Below are 16,251 nucleotides of genomic sequence, written 5' to 3'. Positions count from 1 at the left end.
ACTCTACCTGTATGCAATCCAATGATAATATCGTCAATTTATGAGGCTAAAAGAAGAGAATTAAAATACTGGGCACAGATAGCATATGTAAATTGGTATAGTAATGATCTAAATTATGAACACGTGCTAAGATCCTTGTGCATTCAGGAGAAGGATAAAAATTGTCTGAATTAAAACAGCAATTCTCCACAAATTGAAGAACAGATTCAATACAATTCCAATATAAATACCAATAGGGATCATTTTACAGAAGTTAGCAAGCCAATCTAAAATATTTGAGGAAGGGTAACAGTTCATTAATTGCTAAGCTACTTCTGAAGATGCCAAAGAAGTCGGATATTTACCCTACCTGATATGTGTATAGTGTACATCTGTATTCATTAAGAAAGGGTAGGAGGAGCTTCAAGATGGCAGAAGAGTCAGACGTGGAGATCACCTTCCTCCCCACAAATACATCAGAAATACATCTATATGTGGAACAACTCCTACAGAACACCTACTGAACACTGGCAAAAGACCTCAGACCTCCCAAAAGGCAAGAAACTCCCCACGTACCTGGGTAGGGCAAAAGAAAAAAGAAATAACAGAGACAAAAGAATAGGGACGGGACCTGCACCAGTGGGAGGGCGCTGTGAAGGAGGAAATGTTTCCACACACTAGGAAGCCCCTTCGTGGGCGGAGACAGCGGGTGGCGGAGGGGGGAAGCTTCAGAGCCATGGAGGAGAGCGCACCCACAAGGGTGCGGAGGGCAAAGCAGAGAGACTCCCGCACAGAGGATCGGTGCCGACCAGCACTCACCAGCCCGAGAGGCTTACCTGTCCACACGCCGGGGCAGGCGGGGGCTGGGAGCTGAGGCTCGGGCTTCAGAGGTCGGATCACAGGGAGAGGACTGGGGTTGGCGGCGTGAACACAGCCTGAAGGGGTTAGTGCACCACAGCTAGCCGGGAGGAGTCCAGGAAAAGGTCTGGAGCTGTGGAAGAGGCAAGAGACTTTTTCTTGCCTCTTTGTTTCCTGGTGCATGAGGAGAGAGGATTAAGAGCGTCAATTAAAGGAGCTCCAGAGACGGGCGCGAGCCGCGGCTATCAGCCCGGTCGCAGAGATGGGCATGAGACGCTAAGGCTGCTGCTGCACCACCAAGAAGCCTGTGTGCAAGCACAGGTCACTATCCACACCTCCCCTCCCGGGAGCCTGTGCAGCCCGCCACTGCCAGGGTCCCGAGATCCAGGGACAACATCCCTGGGAGAACACACAGAGCCCCTCAGGCTGGTGTAATGTCACACGACGGCCTCTGCCGCCGCAGGCTCGCCCCGCATCCATACCCCTCCCTCTCCCCCGGCCTGAGTGAGCCAGAGCCCCCGAAACAGCTGCTCCTTTAACCCTGTCCTCTGTGAGCGAAGAACAGACGCCCTCAGGCGACCTACACGCAGAGGCGGGTCCAAATCCAAAGCTGAACGCCAGGAGCTGTGTGAACAAAGAAGAGAAAGGGAAATTTCTCCCAGTAGCCTCAGGAGCAGTGGATTAAAACTCCACAATCAACTTGATGTACCCTGCATCTGTGGAATACGTGAATAGACAGCGAATCATTCCAAATTGAGGAGATGGACTTTGGGAGCAATGATATATATATATATTTCCCTTTTTCTCTTTTTGTGAGTGTGTATGTGTAAGCTTCTGTGTGTGATTTTGTCTGCATAGCTTTGCTTTTACCATTTGTCCTAGGGTTCTGTCTGTCAGTTATTTTGTTTGTTTGTTTTTTGTTTTTAGTATAATTTTTAGAACTTATTATCATTGGTGGATTTGTTTTTTGGTTTGGTTGTGCTCTTCTTTCTTTCTTTCTCTCTTTTTAATTACTTAAAAATTTTTTTTTAATAATTATTTTAATAACTTATTTTATCTTCTTCTTTCTTTTATTTCTCCCTTTTATTCTGAGCCGTGTGGATGACAGGCTCTTGGTGCTCCAGCCAGGCATCAGGGCTGTGCGTCTGAGGTGGGAGAGACAACTTCAGGACACTGGTCCACAAGAGACACCCAAGCTCCACGTAATATCAAATGGCGAAAATCTCCCAGAGATCTCCATCTCAACACCAACACCAAGCTCCACTCAACGACCAGCAAGCTACAGTGCTGGACACCCTATGCCAAACAACTAGCAAGACAGGAACACAAACCCATCCATTAGCAGAGAGGTGTCCTAAAATCATAATAAGGCCAAAGACACCCCAAAACACACCATCAAAGGTGAACATGCCCACCAGAGAGACAAGATCCAGCCTCATCCACCAGAAAACAGGCACTAGTCCCCTCCACCAGGAAGCCTACACAACCCACAGAACCAACCTTAGCCACTGGGGACAGACACCAAAAACCACGGGAACTACGAACCTGCAGCCTGAGAAAAGGAGACCCCAAACACAGTAAGTTAAGCAAAATGAGAAGATGGAAAAACACACAACAGATGAAGAAACAAGGCAAAAACCCACCAGACCTAACAAATGAAGAGGAAATAGGCAGTCTACCTGAAAAAGAATTCAAAATAATGATAGTAAAGATGATCCAAAATCCTGGAAATAGAATGGAGAAAATACAAGAAACGTTTAACAAGGACCTAGAGGAACTAAAGAGCAAACAAGCAGTGATGAACAACACAATAAATGACATTAAAAATTCTCTAGAAGGGATCAATAGAAGAAGAACGGATAAGTGACCTGGAAGATAAAATAGTGGAAATAACTACTGCAGAGCAGAATGAAGAAAAAAGAATGAGAAGAACTGAGGACAGCCTCAGAGACCTCTGGGACAACATTAAACGCACCAACATTCGAATTATAGGGGTCCCAGAAGAAGAGAAAAAGAAAGGGACTGAGAAAATATTTGAAGAGATTATAGTTGAAAACTTCCCTAATATGGGAAAGGAAATAGTTAATCAAGTCCAGGAAGCACAGAGGGTCCCATACAGGATAAATCAAGGAGAAACACGCCAAGACACATATTAATCAAACTATCAAAAATTAAATACAAAGAAAAAATATTAAAAGCAGCAAGGGAAAAACAACAAATAACACACAAGGGAATTCCCATAAGGTTAACAGCTGATCTTTCAGCAGAAACTCTGCAAGCCAGAAGGGAGTGGCAGGACATATTTAAAGTGATGAAGGAGAAAAACCTACAACCAAGATCACCCTACCCAGCAAGGATCTCATTCAGATTTGATGGAGAAATTGAAACCTTTACAGACAAGCAAAAGCTAAGAGAATTCAGCACCACCAAACCAGCTTTACAACAAATGCTAAAGGAACTTCTCTAGGCAAGAAACACAAGAGAAGGAAAACACCTACAATAACAAACCCAAAACAATTAAGAAAATGGGAATAGGAACATACATATCGATAATTACCTTAAATGTAAATGGATTAAATGCTCGAACCAAAAGACATAGACTGGCTGAATGGATACAAACACAAGACCCGAATATATGCTGTCTACAAGAGACCCACTTCAGACCTAGGGACACATACAGACTGAAAGTGAGGGGATGGAAAAAGATATTCCATGCAAATGGAAATCAAAAGAAAGCTGGAGTAGCAATTCTCATATCAGACAAAATAGACTTTAACACAAAGACTATTACAAGAGACAAAGAAGGACACTACATAATGATCAAGGCATCAATCTCAGAAGAAGATATAACAATTGTAAATATTTATGCACCCAGCATAGGATCACCTCAATACATAAGGCAAATACTAACAGCCATAAAAAGGGAAATCGACAGTAACACAATCATAGTAGGGGACTTTAACACCCCACTTTCACCAAAGGACAGATCATCCAAAATGAAAATAAATAAGGAAACACAAGCTTTAAATGATACATTAAACAAGAAGGAGTTAATTGATATTTAGGACATTTTAACCAAAAACAACAGAATACACATTCTTTTCAAATGCTCATGGAATATTATCCAGGATAGATCTTTTCTTGGGTCACAAATCAAGCCTTGGTAGATTTAAGAAAATTGAAATCGTATCAAGTATTTTTCCATCCACAGCGCTATGAGACTAGATATCAATTACAGGAAAAAATCTGTAAAAAAATACAAACACATAGAGGCTAAACAATACACTACTTAATAACCAAGAGATCAGTGAAGAAATCAAAGAGGAACTCCAAAAATACCTAGAAGCAAAGGACAATGAAAACACGATGACCCAAAACCTGTGGGATGCAGCAAAAGCAGTTCTAAGAGGGAAGTTTAGAGCAATACAATCCTACCTTAAGAAACAAGAAACATCTCAAATAAACAACCTAACCTTACACCTAAAGCAAATAGAGAAAGAAGAACAAAAAAAACCCAAAGTTAGCAGAAGGAAAGAAATCATAAAGATCAGATCAGAAATAAATGAAAAGGAAATGGAGTAAATGATAGCAAAGATCAATAAAACTAAAAGCTGGTTCTTTGAGAAAATAAACAAAATTGATAAACCATTAGCCAGACTCATCAAGAAGAAAAGGGAGAAGACTCAAATCAATAGAAATAGAAATGAAAAAGGAGAAGTAACAACTGACACTGCAGAAATACAAAGGATCATGAGAAATTACTACAAACAACTATATGCCTATAAAATGGACAACCTGGAAGAAATGGACAAATTCTTAGAAAAGTACAACCTTCTGAGACTGAACCAGGAAGAAATAGAAAATATGAACAGACCAATCACAAGCACTGAAATTGAAACTGTGATTAAAAATCTTCCAACAAACAAAAGCCCAAGACCAGATGGCTTCACAGGTGAATTCTATCAAACATTTAGAGAAGAGCTAACACCTATCCTTCTCAAACACTTCCAAAATATAGCAGAGGGAGGAACACTCCCAAATTCATTCTACGAGGCCACCATCACCCTGATACCAAAACCAGACAAAGATGTCACAAAGAAAGAAAACTACAGGCCAATATCACTGATGAACATAGATGCAAAAATCCTCAACAAAATACTAGCAAACAGAATCCAACAGCACATTAAAGGGATCATACACCATGATCAAGTGAGGTTTACCCCAGGAATGCAAAGATTCTTCAATATATGCAAATCAGTCAATGTGATACACCATATTAACAAATTGAAGGAGAAAAACCATATGAACATCTCAATAGATGCAGAGAAAGCTTTTGACAAAATTCAACACCCATTTATGATAAAAGCCCTGTAGAAAGTAGGCATAGAGGGAACTTTCCTCAACATAATAAAGGCCACATATGACAAACTCACAGCTAACATTGTCCTCAGTGGTGAAAAACTGAAACCATTTCCATGAAGATCAGGAAAAGACAAGGTTGCCCATTCTCACCACTATTATTCAACATAGTTTTGGAAGTTTTAGCCCCAGCAATCAGAGAAGAAAAAGAAATAAAAGGAATCCAATTTGGAAAAGAAGAAGTAAAGCTGTCACTCTTTGCAGATGACATGATACTATACATAGAGAATCCTAAAGATGCTACCAGAAAACTACCAGAGCTAATCAATGAATTCGGTAAAGTAGCAGGATAGAAAATTAATGCACAGAAATCTCTTGCATTCCTATACACTAATGATGAAAAATCTGAAAGTGAGATTTAAGAAAACACTCCCATTTACCATTGCAACAAAAAGAATAAAATATCTAGGAATAAACCTACCTAAGGAGACAAAAGACCTGTATGCAGAAAATTATGACACTGATGAAAGAAATAAAAGATGATACAAATAGATGGAGAGATATACCATATTCTTGGATTGGAAGAATAAACATTGTGAAAATGACTATACTACCCAAAGCAATCTACAGGTTCAATGCAATCCGTATGAAACTACCACTGTCAGTTTTCACAGAACTAGAACAAAAAATTTCACAATTTGTATGGAAACACAAAAGACCCCGAATAGCCAAAGCAATCTTGAGAAAGAAAAATGGAGCTGGAGGAATCAGTCTCCCTGAGTTCAGACTATACTACAAAGCTACAGTAATCAAGACAGTATGGTACTGGCAAAAAGCAGAAATATAGATCAATGGAACAGGATAGAAAGCCCAGAGATAAACCCATGCACATATGGTCACCTTATCTTTGATAAAAGAGGCAAGAATATACAGTGGAGAAAAGATAGTGTCTTCAATAAATGGTGCTGGAAAAACTGGACAGCTACATGTAAAAGAATGAAATTAGAACACTCCCTAACTCCATAGACAAAAATAAACTCAAAATGGATTAAAGACCTAAATATAATGCCAGACAGTATCAAACTCTTAGAGGAAAACATAGGCAGAACACTCTATGACATAAATCACAGCAAGATCGTTTTTGACCCACCTCCTAGAGAAATGGAAATAAAAACACAAATAAACAAATGGGACCTAATGAAACTTAAAAGCTTTTGCACAGCAAAGGAAACCATAAACAAGACCAAAAGACAACCCTCAGAATGGGAGAAAATATTTGCAAATGTAGCAACTGACAAAGGATTAATCTCCAAAATTTACAAGCAGCTCATGCAGCTCAATATTAAAAAAACAAACAACCCAATCCAAAAATGGGCAGAAGACCTAAATAGACATTTCTCCAAAGAAGATATACAGATTGCCAACAAACACATGAACGAATGCTCAACATCATTAATCATTAGAGAAATGCAAATCAAAACTACAATGAGATATCATCTCACACCAGTCAGAATGGCCATCATCAAAAAATCCACAAACAATAAATGCTGGAGAGGGTGTGGAGAAAAGGGAACCCTATTGTACTGTTGGTGGGAATGTAAACTGGTACAGCCGCTATGCAGAACAGTATGGAGGTTCCTTAAAAAACTAAAAATAGAACTACCATACGACCCAGCAATCCCACTACTGGGTATATACCCTGAGAAAACCATAATTCAAAAAGAGTCATGTATCACAATGTTCATTGCAGCTCTATTTACAATAGCCAGGACATGGAAGCAACCTAAGTGTCCATCAATAGATGAATGGATAAGGAAGATGTGGCCCATATATACAATGGAATATTACTCAACCATAATAAGAAAAGAAATTGAGTTATTTGTAGTGAGGTGGATGGACCTAGAGACTGTCATACAGAGTGAAGTAAGTCAGAAAGAAAAATAAATACTATATGCTAACACACATATATGAAATCTAAAAAAAATGGTCATGAAGAACCTAGGGGCAAGATGGGAATAAAGACACAGACCTACTAGAGAATGGACTTGAGGATACGCGTAGGGGGAAGGTTAAGCTGGGACAAAGTGAGAGAGTGGCATGGACATATATACACTACCAAATGTAAAATAGATAGCTAGTGAGAAGTAACCGCATAGCAAGGGAGATCAGCTCAGTGCTTTGTGACCCCCTAGAGGGGTGGGATAGGGATGGTGGGAAGGATGGAGACACAAGAGGGAAGAGATATAGAGACAGATGTATATGTGTAACTGATTCACTTTGTTATAAAGCAGAAACTAACACACCATTGTAAAGCAATTATACTCCAATAAAGATGTTAAAAAAAAAAAAAGAAAGAAAGGGTAGTAGTGGTATAGAGATAGACAAACAAGCCAGTGGAACAGAATATAGAGTCCAGAATCTAATACCCCTTCCCCCTAAATGTGAAAACTTATAGGTCAATGAAGAAAGAATAAGCTAGTCAGTAAATGGAACTGAAATCCCTCTTTCACATCATACACAAAAATCATTTCCAAGTGAACTAAAGGCTTAAATATAAGAGATTAAACTTTAAAACATTAACAGCAAAATTACAAGAGAATATAAAGGCATCAAAGGATTCTTAAACAAGACATAAAAATACATGAACTATAAAAAAATAAAATAAAAACAGATTGCCAAATTTCAAAATCACTACACAATAAAATGGGAAAATAATCTAAATATAGGGAGAAGCTATTTGCAACACATAAAATGGACAAAGATTAGTTACTGGAATAAATACAGAACTCCTACTAATCTGTCTTTTAAAATACAATAGAAAAAAATTGTTTTAAAAAAATTTTTTAACGTATTACCAAGGGGGAAATACTAATGGCCAATAAACAGGAAAAGATGCTTGTAAAGAAAATGTAAATAAAAGATCCAGTGAAATAGGATTTTATATCCAAGAGATTGCTAACAAATTTTAAAACAAATCTGACAATATCAATAGTTGGTGAGGATGTTGAGTGGACAGTTACATTTATATACTTTTACTCTGGAAATCAATCTGATGTTACATAGTCAAGTTTAATATGTGTACACATATGAGGCCATGCATTTATCATAAAGAAAATTGTCCATGTGCTCCAGGAGACATATATTCATTGTTTATGAAAGCAAAACCAAAAACTCAATGTATTCCAAAGTTTATTTATAGGAGAATGGATTTATTGTAGAATATTGATAGACTGGAATACTATACAGTAATGAAATTGAATGAACTATTTCTGATGCATCAACATGGATAAATCTTAAAAATATAATATTAACTTAAAAAAAAGCAAGTCACAAAATAATGATAGTACAGTATGTAAAACAGATAAAACTAAATAATATGTTGCTTAGGGTTAAGTATGCATGTGGTAAAAATGTAAGGAAAGTCAAGGAGTTTGTAAAAACGTGTCTTTAGGACTGTGGTGTCCTCTGAGGAAGAGAAAGGATATAATTGAGGAGGAGCACACAAAAAAATTCAAAGGTATTGGTAATGTTCTACTTTTTAACCTGAGTGGTGGTATATGTTCATTCATTTTATTGATCTTCTTCAAAAGCTATGAATTTAATATTAATTCACTTGTGTAATATAAAATATTTTGTAATTTTTAAAGTAAAATTGTCTGCCAGGGTGAAATTCATTAGGAGATATCCCAATAGAAAAGTATCTCAATAGTTGAATTCTGACTCTTCTGCAGAAAGTTAAACACATTTAATTTGAATGAAATTCAATTAGTATGTATCTTAAAATACATCTATTAATAAAATAGCATATAAATGAACTGTTTTGGGGTATCAATTTCTCAATGCTAAAAATACTGTGTTGAATTTGTTTAGGCATAAAAGATAAAGGGTATAAGACCTTATTAATATTTTAAATTTTGCTGTTGAGTTATTTTATATATTAAGAAGATATGCATAGCTCATATTGCAAGGACTTTTATCAATCATTTATTTTGAGAATGTCTTCATATAAATAAGTATATGTTGATTAAAAATAATATGACTCCCTATGATATATTGTATAGATGTATACTATACATATTATATATCTAATAGATTTAGATATGATTTTATTGTCACTTTCAGAAAAGTCATATTTAATAATAGGGAATTTTTTACAAATAAGTAATCTGTCTTGCATTTTAAGAGCTTAATGTTATGATACTCAGTGTTCATAATTTGTTTGCTTGAAAAGTACTGGTTTAAACTTACCTACATGTTTGAAATCGTGAAAAGACCACATCTTACAATGAGAGAAGACGCTTTAGAAAATAATTCCCATTAGCCCTTCAAAATATTTACAAATGTATCCTTACACAAACGCTCCAGAAATGACCCGATATAAAAATATCAAGCTCAAGTATTGAAAAGGCATCTAATATGAGACTTTTTAACATTAGCAGCAATCCAAAGGCTTACTTATAAGGGATTTTGACACCCAAGTTGAGAAATGATAACCAAGCAACTTCTTCCAAAAAATGGATTCTAAGAAATGTTAATCCATACTTAATAACTCAGTTGTGGAAATCTGATTTGATTTTCTTTAATAGAAAATGTAGGAAAAGTAATGAAAATCAATCATTTTAATTTACAGGTGGCAAATAATTCATTTCAGTCATCAATTATTCAAGCACAATGAACTTCTGAAAAATCAGAGTATAGAGTTAACAGACTGAGTCTATTTTTATCAAATGTCTAAAATTAGCCAAAACTTAAGAACTGTTTCATGTTCATGTTCAAAGGCCAAACTCAAGTTTATAATTCATTGGGAATCAAAGAAATCCTGTTTGTTTAAAATCTGAAGGAATTTAGTTTTTGTTACACCAACATACTTTTAAAGAGTATTAACATAAACATGAATGTGGCAAATTTATAGATGCTACTTAGTAAAATGCGTATGTAGGAGGCAATACTGCAATATAGACATAAATTTTTTAGAAATAAATGTGTGTCATATATAAAACTAGAAAAAAGTTTTCAGTAAGAATAGAATTAAAAGTAGTGCAGCTTTATTTTTAACTAAACAAAACATTTCAGGTTAAGTTTTTTATTCTACAAAAACTGAGTGCCTAACTCGGTCATTTTGTGAACTGGTCCTTTAATACATACAGAGAATATATGTATGCAACTATATATATGTGATATATTAATCCTCAGAGCAAATGGCTAATTATAATATGATTAGGCTATAATATTAGTAATTAGATTTACTTTAATTATACTTTAAAACACCATTATTATAGGCTTGATTTTGGTTTTGAATTATCATTTAAGTAATGATCATTTTATCTTTAGTATGGTGAGGATATAATATTTTCATAGGTGACTGCATGTAGGAGGATATTTAACTAACTAAAGAAAATAAGTTATTATAAACCCGTATACTAAATCACATTATCCATATCTTTTTAATACTGCAGAGCCTCTAGAATCTTTAATTGCTAATTATTAGCTGCTTAAGAGAGGATCACTTTTACTTATTCAAGTGATGTAAATTTGGTCTCTTCAGATATTTCATATAATCATTACTATTAATGAGGTTTTAATTATTGTACTTGTTAATAATGTGGAGAAAATAAGAGCAGGAATGGAGCTATTATTCCTAGAAATTAAGCAAATGAGAAAAATAATTTTAGAAGGTCAATTTTAAAATGAAATTCATATGAATGCTCTGTGATTATGTGTTAATGATAAACCTATTACATTTGTGAGTACACATAAATCTAACTGATAAAAGATTTCCATGCCAAGTGAATATTCTTATGATATAAAAGCATAAATATTTAATCTTAAACTAAAAGATTTTGTCATTTATTATCTAGCTATGAATATAACTTAATTTTAAAACATCTACAACAAAAAACAGTAAAGAGTATATCACTGTCATTAATTTCATAGGACTGAATTAAGGCAGACCTTTGGATAGCATGTTGAATGTTCCACATTTGATACTGTATTATCCACATAAGATCTTGCTAGGAGACAAGGTTAGCCTACCATAATGCCAGCTGGTAAACATTTGACGTTGGAGTCTCCAGAACCCCTCTAAGGGCAGTGAGAATATACCATCAGCAGTATTGTACCGGACACCAAAAGGAATTGATTGAGAATGATACCCATAGAGACCACTGGCTGCTAAGAAGGATACGATCAGTGCCAGGAAACAGCACTGCACCTTTTATCATTTCTCCCATGATGCACCCTACTGACCACATGTCAACTGAAAACAAAAATGAAATGAAGATAAACAAGAAGACAGGAATAGAACAGCAAATAAACGAAAACACTTGCCTACCCATGCCATGGAGCAACAGTCTGACCTTTTGCTGACTGGATAAGAGGCCAGTCTTACAGTGCTTTAAAACAGTGGATGGGAAGAACACAAGAATGTCAGGACCCTTTCTGCTATGTAACTGAACTAACAATGCCACTCAATGCCACCTAATGTATGATAATATTATTTTGCAATTATAATTCAATGATTAATTTAGTTTCTGATTTAAAAGGTCTCATTTGCATTCATCTGCTAGAATCCTACTGATTTGTATTGTAAATTATTTTAGATTGTGTTAATATGGGAAACATGCAGATTGGTTTTTCTTTCATTCTTTTGTATACTATACTTGGAGAAAAAAAAAGAAAATCTGAGCTGCCAGCAACCTCAGAAGAAAGGGTTTCTTTTATAAAACACACTTACTCTTATTTATAAATATGAATAAATTTCCAGAAGTGAAATGCCAGTCCAAGAATGAGTGTTTGGAATATGCTGGTTCAGTTTCATTGACTCCCATCAAAGGAGCATGCTTCTCAACTGGAAGCCTCGTCTTATCCTCATAAGCACAGTTGCTTTATAATGGTAAGAAATGTTGGCTTTCAAAACAAGGTGGTTTGACATGAAATGAACAACATGACTTAAAGAGGTGACCCTTCTTCTGAGACTGTGAATCAAAAGAAACCTGGAATTCAAGGTGAAATTACAGTGGTCTCTCTGCTATTGCCAGTTATCGTCCAGAACTTAAAACCAGGAAGCAGGGCAGAGGATACTCAGGGAGGGGCAAAATGGGGAAGCAAGAAAGTGAAATCTCTCTTTAACTATACTCGGTTACTCACGTGTTCCTATTAAAACTCAGAAAGAATGGTAGGTCATTCTTATGGGGGAAAATAACCTAGAAGAATAAGGGAAGTTGAGGGGGAACAAATAGGGAAAGGCATTAGGATAGCAGCAGCACACTATAATTTTGCACCAGTTACTCTTCAAATTACATCTTGTAATTTGGCAGTAACCTTACAGAATTCCTCATAAGATTCTTTCCAGTGTGAAAATCTCAGTCAGGTTAAACTCGAAGTTTCCAAAGTTTGACTTAACATCTAAACAGAATGATCACTGCAAAGAAATGGTTACAGCTTTGAAGGTGATAAGCATACCCAGAGAAGCAAATTAGTTTTGCTTCCATTTTAGGAAAGCAAGTGACATGCAAAAATATCAGGGAAAGATAGAGCAAACAGTTGTGCATCCCTTTACTATTAATGCATTTGTAATTCCAGATAATATCTGTCTCACAAGAGGTTGGTATTGTGAGTAACTTGATTAAAGGGGAAAAAAAATCTCTGAAACAGTATTTGCTTTTGAATTGCAAATATTCTTATCATACTGTCCAAAGTGACCAGTCTAAGTTGTTATTTACCATGTATCTATTTTTTATAGATATTGTGGGAGAGATAGGTAAAAAAATATACAGCTATAAACTCAGTAAGCAAGTTTTCTCTTGCCTGCATCCAAACATTTGGAAAAGGCTATTTCTGCCACAAACCTATCTGCTAGTTAGAAAACTTCTATTTCTATTTTTTATTTAATGCAAAAAATATCTCTTCTATGTTATCTCTGGCAGAAACTCATTTTTTTCTGCTGCAGAACCAACTCCATTGCTTTCTAATTGTATAACCCTGGCCAAGTTACTTCATCTCTCTTTTCATCCTCTAAAATGAGGATGATAGACAGTATTTATCATGTAAATTTTTTTTAAGATGTAAAAGGATTATGCCTGGTAAAGAGCCTTCCACACTGCCTGGTACATAGTATGTTCTCAATAAATGTTAGTTATGTATCATCATGTATTTTATATATATATATAAATTATATTCATATACATATATAAGTATGTGTATAAATATATACATATATAAATTATATACATATATGCATATATAACTTATATATTGGAATTAAATATATATAGGCAAGGCTCATTTATTTTATATTTATATAATATTATACTGTATCTTGTATTTATATATATAATTAAGAAATTTTTCCAATGAGGAAAGCTTACTCACTGGGCAATCCTTTTCACTGCTGAAACCACTTAGAAAGGCATTCCACATCACAGCTGACTCTATGGAACTTCTCTCCATTATCTAAACAGGAATTACCCTGTTCCCTAATCCAAATAATAATCTTAAAATATGTGAATATAATCTATGATCTCCAGCCACTCTTCTAAAACTGGAAAATTTTCATCTTTCAGACTAAAATCCCTTGATTTTCACTCTCCCTCACCTATGCCTTTAAACAACAGCAACAACAATAACAACAGATGACCTACATGGAATCTTAGTCCTGGTATTGCTTCAATCTCAGTTGGTTCTAGACTGTTGTTGGTTTAATAACTGCTATATCTCCCCATTCTCATTTGTGTGGCTCTGCTGGATACAGATATTTCAAAGTAAAAAGAGAACAGTTTTGGAAACTTATCTTCATGTCAGAAGCTAAAATAGACAATAGATCTCAAAGCTTTCACATAAAAATAATGCAGAGATATATAAACTCAAGATCTGAACTACTGATGAATATACTGAATTCCATTTTCTTTATTTAATGTATCTTTTCTGAGTAATAATTCCCTGGAAATCTCTTCAATTTCCAAATTCCATTTAAGTTCCCTCACGATTCACTATTCCTACAGACTATCCATGCTTATGCCACGGAAATGCTAAGCCTTGTGCCTGGAAATGATAAGCCCTATTATTATAAATTATAAAAGTAGAGTATATGCACATGAATTTATATAGATTTGTATTACTCAAGACAGGATGATTTCTCAAGAGAAAGCCATTGCATCAAATTTTATTAATTAGTCATCACAACTAAAACAGGAAATAAGCAATAAAAGAATTTGATACTAAATCTTGTTGGGACCAGGGGTAGTAGTAAGCCTTCCCTCATCTAATATGCATATCTGCTTATCAGGGTGAAACTGGATTATTCTATGAAAATTTCAAGATATTCCAATGAATACTGACTGTGAATAGACCTTAGAAGAAATTGGCAAATTCAATCACAGTTGGAAGCTGGATTTTGATGCTTTCTGAGACAGTCTGATACGGTATTTGGGTCTCCATAAGAGTTTTGTATACTAATGCTGCCGAGGTAGAATTCTGGTTGCTTTTATGGTTCTGATTCATTACATTTCCCCTCTCATCATCAGTATTCCCAGAGGCAGAGAGCAGATTCATTTGCAACTGTGACAGGCAGAAACTGAGTCACTTTCCTTAGAAGGAATGTTAAGTAAGTTTTGGTGTTACTAAAATATGGTTATAAGTTTTCTAGGTGAGAAAATCTCAAGTGTATTATTTGTCAGGCATTAGATTATACTAAATTATCTTTTTTCTACTTTATCCAAGTGATAGAAATGATATAATATAGGTCGTGGCAGTTTAAATCTAAATAAAGAAAGCACTTTACTGCTACTTCCACACCCCAGTGGCTTGGATTGTGATCTATGATGAAATATATTTTGGACTATGTGAGCTTCTAACCAGCAACCTGGCAAATGTTTCCTATCCAGGAGATTATGTGGCTCTGGCAACGCAATTGTGAAACTACACTGCTTTTCTCCTTAACCTAATTATATCTTTATTTAGTATAGGATTCAGACAATGGACTTTGATAAATTTTCTTTCAACGAATACTTCAAAGTACAATAGGAAGAAGATTTAATATGGTTTTCTAAAATCTGAACATCATTTCTTTGAAAAGTTTGTTTTAAAAGTTAAAATTTAATTAGATATTTTACAAAAGCACATTGTTTTAAACTTCAGCACAAAGATGGAATTATAGAAGGCTACTGATACGCATAAATAAACTGTGAATGTACCTACTTTGCACTTGTGAATCTCAGTAAAAAAATAAAAAAAAACATTCACAGAACACAATGCTAAATATTCTAATTCCAGGAAACAGAGGAAGATTTTCTCCTTGAGACTACCTGTTTAACTTGCTTCTCCTTCTTTATGACTTCTATGGCATCGTATTAATGACTAACCTTTATTTTATAAATGTCATATCATTGATTTGCTTTTTTAACACAACAGAAGAAAATCCATTTAAACTTACAACAGAGGAGAAAATCTTTAGCTTTATGTTAAATTATAAATAAAACTGTAGACTAATGAATTTTTAAAATATTCTTTTATAAAAAGACAAACAATTATTTACTGCAACAAAATATTAAATTGTCATCTTTAAAATTGTGTAATTCTGCAGTGTACACAAATAAGGAATTTAAAGAAATCCTGATGTTGAAAAAAATTTTTTTTTTCTTTAAACTTTTCATGTTCTGATGAACAAATAGTGAATGCTGGCTCTGAATGTCTCACATTATCACCAAATTAATTACAAGCTCCCTGAAGATTCGGGTAATTATCCTCACTTCATTCTGCACATCAACTTGAAGAAGTGCTTTAGTAAGTGACAAACTATTCATTTTCTTTCCTTTTACTGTCTAATTCACAGCTAATTTTGGTTTCTCATCACTTGAGAAATTTTTTTATTCTAGGTGGTCTTTTGGTTATTTCTATTTTTTATAGTTTATCTAATTCAATTTGAAGGTTATTTGGGCCGGAGTGCCCCCAAACTAACTTCATACCATAAAAACTGAAGTTCCTTATCTTTTAAAGGTATTTACAGGTATGTGTGTGTTTGTAAACATCTAATGTTTTATATATATCAAATGATATCAT

At 35.0% G+C, this 16,251-nt stretch overlaps 1 protein-coding gene across 1 annotated transcript in view; it reads right to left on the bottom strand.

Annotated features, from left to right (window-relative positions):
• Window positions 1-16,251, bottom strand: part of MAPK10 (mitogen-activated protein kinase 10) — a 289,939-nt gene that overhangs the window by 54,015 nt on the left and 219,673 nt on the right. The window contains exons 5-6 of the mRNA XM_057546301.1: window positions 11,930-12,078; window positions 11,381-11,452 (exon numbers count right to left, since the gene is read on the bottom strand). Of these exons, the coding sequence (XP_057402284.1) occupies window positions 11,381-11,452; window positions 11,930-12,078 (221 nt within the window). The remainder of the gene's footprint in view (window positions 1-11,380; window positions 11,453-11,929; window positions 12,079-16,251) is intronic.

The sequence above is a fragment of the Balaenoptera acutorostrata genome, chromosome 5 (genome assembly GCF_949987535.1).
Source record: "Balaenoptera acutorostrata chromosome 5, mBalAcu1.1, whole genome shotgun sequence".
NCBI lineage: Eukaryota > Metazoa > Chordata > Mammalia > Artiodactyla > Balaenopteridae > Balaenoptera > Balaenoptera acutorostrata.
Note: the sequence above shows the minus strand (reverse complement) of the source record. Positions and strands in the feature narration are given on the sequence as shown.